Source organism: Ipomoea triloba, chromosome 13, assembly GCF_003576645.1.
Source record: "Ipomoea triloba cultivar NCNSP0323 chromosome 13, ASM357664v1".
NCBI lineage: Eukaryota > Viridiplantae > Streptophyta > Magnoliopsida > Solanales > Convolvulaceae > Ipomoea > Ipomoea triloba.
In genome coordinates, this window is record NC_044928.1 from 1,794,581 (window position 1) to 1,803,084 (window position 8,504).

At 36.7% G+C, this 8,504-nt stretch overlaps 1 protein-coding gene across 3 annotated transcripts; it reads right to left on the reverse strand.

Annotated features, from left to right (window-relative positions):
- Positions 1–6,391, reverse strand: LOC116002340 (putative late blight resistance protein homolog R1A-4). Of its 3 annotated transcripts, none has more exons than XM_031242454.1 (9): positions 2,179–6,391; positions 1,934–2,014; positions 1,791–1,839; positions 1,492–1,682; positions 1,257–1,344; positions 1,027–1,171; positions 661–826; positions 387–541; positions 1–296 (listed from the first exon to the last, which is right to left on the reverse strand). In XM_031242454.1, exons 1-2 carry the CDS (start codon positions 6,343–6,345, stop codon positions 1,955–1,957), a joined length of 4,227 nt encoding a protein of 1,408 aa, XP_031098314.1. In that variant the 5' UTR covers positions 6,346–6,391; the 3' UTR covers positions 1–296; positions 387–541; positions 661–826; positions 1,027–1,171; positions 1,257–1,344; positions 1,492–1,682; positions 1,791–1,839; positions 1,934–1,954. The 3 variants fall into 3 exon arrangements, with proteins under 3 accessions (XP_031098314.1, XP_031098312.1, XP_031098313.1); XM_031242452.1 differs by having other exon boundaries at positions 1,934–2,050; XM_031242453.1 differs by having other exon boundaries at positions 1,023–1,171; positions 1,934–2,050.
- Positions 6,392–8,504: the final 2,113 nt, after the last annotated feature.

Below are 8,504 nucleotides of genomic sequence, written 5' to 3' on the forward strand. Positions count from 1 at the left end.
TATAACAATTGCTTTCTCATTTATCAATAAAATCACTGGCACAGTGTAAGAATTTTACTTCAAAGTCCATATATAAGTTTCCAATCTTAAGGAAGTAGGAGATAAGATGATATGATTGTCCAGAAATTCATAAATATAGAAAATATTTACAGTGTTTGAGGTTAGTTAACTCAAACGCACTATCTATCAAGGGTTTCACCAATGACAGTACATCATAAATGACTAACATGCATCTCCTTGGCTAAGTCCGGTGAGGAAAAATTGACCATTGTCCATTTGAGAGGAAACTCTTGAGCCTGTGTTTCAATACCATCTATTAGCATGTTTTGAATTGAACGTTAGTTAATTAATGAAGTTATTGGAATGAATTCTAGCAACATATATACCTTGTCATTTAGGATCTCATCAAAATTGAAGGTGTCATTCAGTATCTGTGTTCATACCATTTTTTTAACGGTAGTTAATTCATTGTAATTTCAGCCAAGTCCACTTCTTCAACTGGATATGGCTATTCCTCACATTCAGGCTCGTCGATTTTGATCTATGGAAAATGGAGAGAACAAAAAGCAATTAGAAGAAAAAAAAAGAAGTAACAGCCTAAAGAATGTAAAAGAAAATAAATAAATAAATAAAAGAATGAAGCATGATGTAGCCTCTAACCTCAAACATTCTTCTTTGTAAAAATGATGCAGCCCTTCTTGAATCAGAGAGAACAGAAACTAAAACCAGAGAGATTAAACCCACTTCTTAAGCTGATGCAACATGCCAATTGCCATTAAATGCCTCTCACTCTCTCAGAGAGATTAAGCCCACTCAATCTCAACTTCTGCAGTAGGAAAGGAAACATAGAGTGATTCGAAGGGTTACAGTGCAACCAAAAGAAACTAAAATTGTTAGCTTCTCAAGCCCTTCCATATAGTCAAGATTATCCAAATTGATGGATTACTTCACAATTCACAAGTGAAGTTGGGCTCATCTAGAATGGCCTGCAAATGAGAAACTATTTGTCTGTCTAAGAATACCCACTGCATTTTTTGAAACAAGGCAATTGGAATTTTCTTCTGAGTGACGAGGCTGGGGAGAAAAGCACCAAACAAATAAATCTAAGTTCTGAATTGAAGATCAGTTGATGAAGTCATGAGGAGCCAATTCATTTGTAACCTTCAATTATCTGAACAAGGTAGCAACACCATTTCATTACATTTGTCATGCAGATGTAAATGCAGATACAAAGACACATGCAGCCTCACACTTACCATTTTCAAATAACTGTTAGTTAACTGCAAGTCCAATCAAGTCGTCTTCTACAGACCCTTCCATATGTGATTCACCATATTCAGGCCCCTAGATTTTGATATATATATAGTGCAAAATGGAGAAAACTATATGAGATCAGAAAAAGAAATAGTAACAAGTTTCCAAAGAAAGTTAGCATCCATATGTAATAGCAAAGAAATAATTTTGAATGGACCATATGTTGTAGCTTCTAACCTCAAAAATGTGGTTTCCCATTTCAACCTGCAAGTCTCGAATGTGCTTAGCACAAGCAACAAACAGACTAGCAACACCTATCAAACTTAATTGACCGAAGGCTCAAATTTCCTGTTGAACACCTAGGGAATTCTTCTAAACGATTAACATCTCAAGCCTTAACCACTCAAGATGTGAGAAATAACCATCACCTGCCCAATGCTTGAGTTTATTAGTTTAAAGAAACAAGAATCCTAGTCTACAAAATTATCCTTGAGTTGGACTCACACAAGAAAATGTTTTGCAAATTCCATTTATACCTTCTTGAGCCCATGTTTCACCACCTTCTCTTAGCAACTTTTGGATACTCTGCAGTAACAATCATAATAAGTTCCTTCCATTGTTGAGGAATCATTAACTCTTAACCAAAGAAAGGCAAAGACTCATGTAGCTTCACAAGTACCATTTTGTGACAACAGTTAAATCACTGTGAGAGTGTGAGGCTGGCAAATTTGTCGTCTGTAGACACATTTGTATGTGTATTCTGCAATTCATCATATTCAGGGCCCATAATTTTTATCTATGAAAAAATAATGCAGAAAACGAAATGAGATCGGAAAAAGAATAAAAGCTGATTTTGTAAATAAAGTTTAGCATTGAATAGAAAAGAATAAAAAATTGTGAATGATTCACATTTTAGCTTCTAACCTCAAGAATATGGTTTGTATAATGCAGTTTCTCTTCTTGAATCCATTTGGCAGATGTAACAAGGGAAGAGTGACACTGCTCCAAAACAATTAATTGCAGGTTGGGAATATCTGTAAAGATATAAGGGATCTCTTCCAAAGCACAACAGAATCTTAAAACTAGGTGCTCAAGCTTGGGAAAGGGAAAGCTAAAGGTATCATAATCACAAGCCCAATGCTTGAGTTTTCTATCTTCAACGAGCAAGAATCTTAAGTTAAGGAATCCTCTATCATATACATCCCATACCCTTCCATGGAAGGTATTTCTCAACTCAAGCACCATAAGCTGGGGCAACGCGCCAATAACCATCAAATCCCTTTTAGAAAGATTAATCCCGCTTAGCCTCAACTTCTTCAATTTTGAAGGAAACATAGACCTTTCTTTGAGGATTACTGCACATCCAACCGAAACCGAAATAGTTAGCTTCTCAAGCTCTTTCAAATAGTCAAGATAATCCAAAACAATAGGATTCCTGGAGGATCCACAAGGGTGATGACTGGCCTCTATGTCCTCTTTCAAGAAAATTTTCAACTTTTTTATGTTAGGCAACTTGTCAAACACCTCCATTTTGCAATGAATTGATCTCCACACACAAGATAATGATTGCAAACTCTCTTTAACCATGCTTGGAGGATCCACCATATATGAATTGCCAAGTTCAAGGTGCCTTAAGTGTGGTGGCTTCCAAATACTGGATGGCAAATGGACAGTTGGTACTCCATCACGAGAAACAACAAGCGTTTGTAAATTTGGATTATTTGACACTACTTCATCCAAACCCTCGTACCATTGTGCTACGGATAGGTATCTTAGAAAAACTAAATCCCTTAAATGCACCGGCACTCTTTGAAGGAATATAGAAGTATCAAAAGCCAAAACTCTTAACAGCTTGAGAGGAACGCACATTTCAGGATTTTCATGAAAGAAGAAAATGGAGCGAGGGATGTTTGTACCAAAGAGCACATAATAGTCAAAATGGTGTGAGTAAAAACTTAGCCAACGACAAGAATTTGCAAATGCTTTTAGTGACAATCCTGAATGTTGTTGAGTATCTACAGCACATAAAATACCTCCTTTTTGAGCTTCTCCTACGCAAAAGCTATGTAAGGCACTGTGCATTCTACAAATCTTGATTTTGCCATTACAACTTCGATCTTCAATTAAGAGAAGGCTTCTATCAATAAGCTCCTGCAAGTACATATAAGCCTCATCTTCTAACTCGTTGTGATTCAATGGCTTCACAAATCCCTCAGCAATCCATAACCTTATAAGCTTTTTAACCAGAACTTTATTCCGTTTTGGGAAGACTCCAAAGTATAGAAAGCAAACTTTCAAATGACGTGGTAACATATTGTAAGTGACCATGAGTGCATTGCGATCTAGAAATCCCAATGACTCTAATTCCTTCTCAATCTTCTTCCACCCTTGTTGTATGTTGTTGAACTTAGATAAACGCTTCGCAACTTCAACAATTAACTTTGGTAATCCATCACATTTCTCCACAACACTATTCCTAATATTTTCAAATTTTGGTGCCAGGTGCTTTTTAATAAGAAGGATACTACAAAATACATCCCAACTTTCTTTTGGATCTAGCAAAGCCATGTGGTGGATATAGTTGCTATGGTAGTATTCTTGTTTGTAGTGGCTAGTGGTAAGTAATATGCAACTTCCACCTTTGTCATTAGGAACACACTGTCTGATGTCAATCAAAGCTTGATTGCTCAAAATGTTGTCCAAAACAATTAGATACTTCCTACCAAGTAAGCATTTGCATACCTGCATTTCTAGTTCATCTGGAGTGCTTCCCTTTTTAATTACATTTGGCTCCACTGGAGTAATTGACTGAAGAAGGTTGCATAGCATTTGACTCTTATTGTAGTCGTGAGGTATAGTAATCCAACCTCGCACATCAAAATGTGATGCAATTGATGGGTCTTCATAGACATTTCTCGCTAGAGTAGTCTTTCCAATACCCACCATTCCAACAATTGAGATTATCTTTGGTAGTTCATAATGGGAAGTGAGTAGTTGGTCCTTTATCACTCTACAATCATGGTGACGACCAACCATTCTGTCCTCAAGCTTTAGAAAGTGCAGCAAGGATCCATCAGACTCAGCATTCAACAACTTGGAGTCATATTTTACCAAACAATTTGATGGCTGAGTTTCATTTGCCTCATCAACTTCATTGCTTTTACTGTTGATAATGATCTTCAACAACTCTGCTGCACTTTCGGCTGCTTCTCTAACGGTCTGATGGAGTTCCTGGGAAATGGAAAATTTTTCTTGATACTCTGTATCTTTGGCCTGAAGAAAATTGTTTATTTGTACTTTGATGTCATCTCCAGCTTTGATTGCAAAGTCTTTGATTTTAGCTTCCAAATCTGTCATTCCACCACCACCACTAGACTTCTTTTTCAAAAAAGCTTGAAAAGAGGAAATCTTTTCAAGCAAAGATTTTATTACTGTTTCATCATCATGAAACCCCTGCTGAATTGTTACCATGAGACTACTTAAAGCATTACAAGCCATCTCCTCTATCTCATTGCACTCTTTTTTGCTGTTGATAACCATTAAGAACCCTTCTGCATTTTCTGCTGCTCCTTGCAAGGTTTGATTGAGTTGGGAAGCTTTTTGTTGATAATCTTCTGTGTCATCGGCCTGAAGTAAATTGTTTACTTGTGTATCAATGTCATCTTCGGCCTTGAGTACAAAGTTTATGATTTCAGTTTTCAAATCATTGATTATAGCACCACCAGCACTAGACTCCTCATCCTGCAGCAAGGCTTGCATAGAAGAAAGCTTTTCAAAGAAAGATATCTTTGCTGCTTCATCATCAAGAAACACTACTGGGTTGGATTGCAAAAAGTAGTAATCAAATTTTTTCATGAAAATAGTTAAAGCATCACTTGTCATCTCTCTCGCACTTTCATGGCACTCTTTTCCTTTGGTAATAATCTTTAACAACTCTGTTGCATTTTCTGTTGCCTCTTGCAAGTCTTGATGTAGTCCCCTGGAAGCGTTTTCTTGAGACGATGTTGTGTGTTTGGATTGAAAAAAGTTGCTTAGTTGTATTTGGAGGTGTTCAGCTTTTAGTGCAAAATCTATGATTTTGGTTTTCAAATCTTTGGTCATAGCACCGCTACCACTAGATTCCTCCTGGAGAAAGGTTTGCAAAGAAGAAAGCTTTCCAAAGAAAGATTTGGTTTCCGGTTCGTCATGAAGAAACTCTATCTCATGAATTGTTTGCCTGAGAGAAGTTAAAGCATTACAAATCATCTCCCTCTCTGCACAATGCCTTTTTTCTTTGTTGATAATCATCAACAACTCTGCTGCAATTTCAGCTGCTTCTCGCAAGGTTTGAAGGAGCTCCTGAGAAGTATTATTATTATTTTCTCTGTGAGACGACGCCCTAAAACACATGTAATCATTCAGCCCTCCCAGGATCTTCTTCATTATCTTTTTGTTGTTAGGCCGTATAGCTCTGTGTTTAGCGAGAAGGATGTTGCTACATATGTCGTCTTCAGCTTTGAGTGCAAAGTCTCTGATTTTGATTTCCAATTCCTTGCCACAACTGGATTCAGTTTGCAGAAAGGTTTGCAAAGAAGAAAGTTTTTCAAACAAAGATTTGATGATTGCTGCTTCATCATCATCATGAAGACACACCATTGGGTTGGGTTGCAAAAAGTAATACTCAAATTTTGTGATGAGATTAGTTAAAGCAACCCTACCCATCTCTCTTTCACTTACAAAGGAATCTTTTTCTCTGCTTACAATCTTCAGCAACTCGATCTGATCTGCTGCTTCTCTCAAGATTTGAAGGAGCTCCTGATAAGCGTTTTCTTGATGCTCTGTGTCGTCTTCGGCCAGAAGAAATTTGCTGAGTTGTATTTCAATGTCGTCTTCGGCTTTGAGAGCGAAGTCCCTGATTTGGATTTCCAAATCGTTGAGCGCCGCAGCATCATCACCACTGGATTCCTCCTCGAGAAATGTTTGCAAAGAAGAAAGGTTTTCAAACAAAGATTTGATTGATGCTTCATCATCATGAAGACACACCCTTGCGGTTGGTTGCAGAAGCTCAAGCTCGATGGTTGCCATGAGAGAAGTTAAAGCAACACAAGCCATCCTCTTCTCTTCTCTTCTCTTCTCTTGCAATCTCACTCTGTATTGTTTTGGCAACAATGTAATAATGCAGTGTAATTATTGGGCACTCGACTCATCAATTGAGACAAAGTACCACAGCGTGATTACACGACAAGACTCAAGTCGCAGTCAATTTTCATTTAATATTCTGAATAGAATACCGGGTATTTTAATCTTATTTGACTAATTTTCATATGTTTTGAATTTGTATTGTTCACATTTGTACTCTTGTCACTTTTAAATATTATTTCTTTCTCAAACTATTTCTTGAATATGTATTCGAAACTCACCATTGATTATTGTCGTAGCATGCGCTCAAGCGCAATTATGCCGTGGACCCAGGTGCACATTGCAAGGTGCACCTGGGTCAAAAACGACGTCGTTTATGGCTTTTTTTTTTTAAAAAAAAAATTTTGTTAATTAACGCCGTTAACGGAGCAGTAGGCAGGCGGTTGTCGACTACCAGCGGGAGAACCAGAGCAGAGGAAGGAAGGCGATTTCACAGTCCAGTCATTCACCATCATCGCAAATCAATTCATCATCGCCGCAACATCATCGCAAAACAATTCATCATCGCCGCAATTCTCGCAAAACAATTCATCGCCTTTGTTTGATTCATCATTGCAGTTCTCTCATTCATCATCGCAATTCTCGTTGGATTCATCATCGATTCGACATCGCGATATTATTTCGATTCACCATCGTAATTCTTCTTTGCAATTCTTCTTCAATGATGGCAGAGGCTGTAGATTCATGTTTGGATTCATGTTTACACGTTGATGGCTCATCTTCGATTGCAGGTTTTTTTCGAATTTAGGATTTGTGGTTAGATTGATTGTGTAACCATGTATTTGAGTTTTAGATTCACACTTATACAACTCTACATTCACAGTTACATAGTGATAGATTCACACATTATGAACACTACATTCACACTGTTTCCTGATACTCTGTTTTATTTTTTATATTTGCAGTGATGGCAGAGGCAGTAGATCAACTAAGTTTACACGTTGATGGCTCATCTTCGATTGCAGGTTTTAAGTTTGGATTCTTGTTTGATGAATTGTATAGATTTATGTTTGTTTTTTTCGAATTTAGGATTTATGGTTAGATTGATTGTGTAACCATGTATTTGAGTTTTAGATTCACACTTATACAACTATACATTCACAGATACATAGTTGTAGATTCACACATTTAGAACTATAGATTCACACTGTTTCCTGATAGTCTGTTTTATTTTTTTATATTTGTAGTGAATGCAGATTTAGTTGTTGTCTCAACAAGCAATGATCAAGGCTGTATAAATGTTGAGGATTCTACTTCAATTCCAGGTTTTTTTTTTTAAATTGTTTTTTAGAGTAAAATTAGTGATTCATATTGATTTACGATTTTATGTGTAGTTGTGTGTAATAGTGTTTGATGTGTGAATATAGAGTATAGGACTTGTGAATATATAGTTTTGAATGTGTGAATGCATAACAGTGTTGATATAATTGCTAAACATATTGCCCCTGAAATGTGTGAATCTAGAGTTTTCAAAATGTGAATACACAGTATATGGTATGTGAATCTAGTGTATTGAATGTGTGAATGTAGAGAAGATAGTAATCCTATTACTGAACAATTATCACTGGAATGTATGAATCTGTTGTTTTCTAACTGTGAATATCTAGTATAGCTTATGTGAATATATAGTGTGGCATTACCCGCCCCCCCTCTACATAGAGAATATATATCCATTAGATTGCTTTTTATTTGTTTTCTTTTGGTATGTTTTTCCATACTTGAGGTTATATTTCATATGTGCAGTTGATCAAGATTTGGTGGGTATTGTAGTAAGTAATGGTGATGAAGCGTATGAGTTGTATAATGATTATGCATTTAGAGTTGGTTTTAGTGTGAGGAAGGGTAAGCAACGCTACCAAGGGTCTACTAAAAATGTTAAGATGAAGACATTTTTGTGCTCCAAGGCTAGTAGTAAGTCCAAGAAAAACAGTGGTGTTAAGGCGTATTCAAAGATTGATTTAAGGACGGGGTGTGGCGCATATATTCAGTTCGATGTAGATGGTAATGGGGTGTGGACAGTAACAAAACACGAGAAAGCTCATAACCACAAGCTAAGCACTAAAGACAAGAGT

Bases quoted from the DNA above. Each gene is read 5' to 3' on its own strand.
- LOC116002340 (XM_031242452.1), bottom strand. From the start codon at position 6,345: ATGGCTTGTGTTGCTTTAACTTCTCTCATGGCAACCATCGAGCTTGAG. The intron at 2,051-2,178 runs GTTAGAAGCTAA...ATTTTTTCATAG, and splicing joins ATACAAACCATATTCTTGAG to ATAAAAATTATGGGCCCTGA.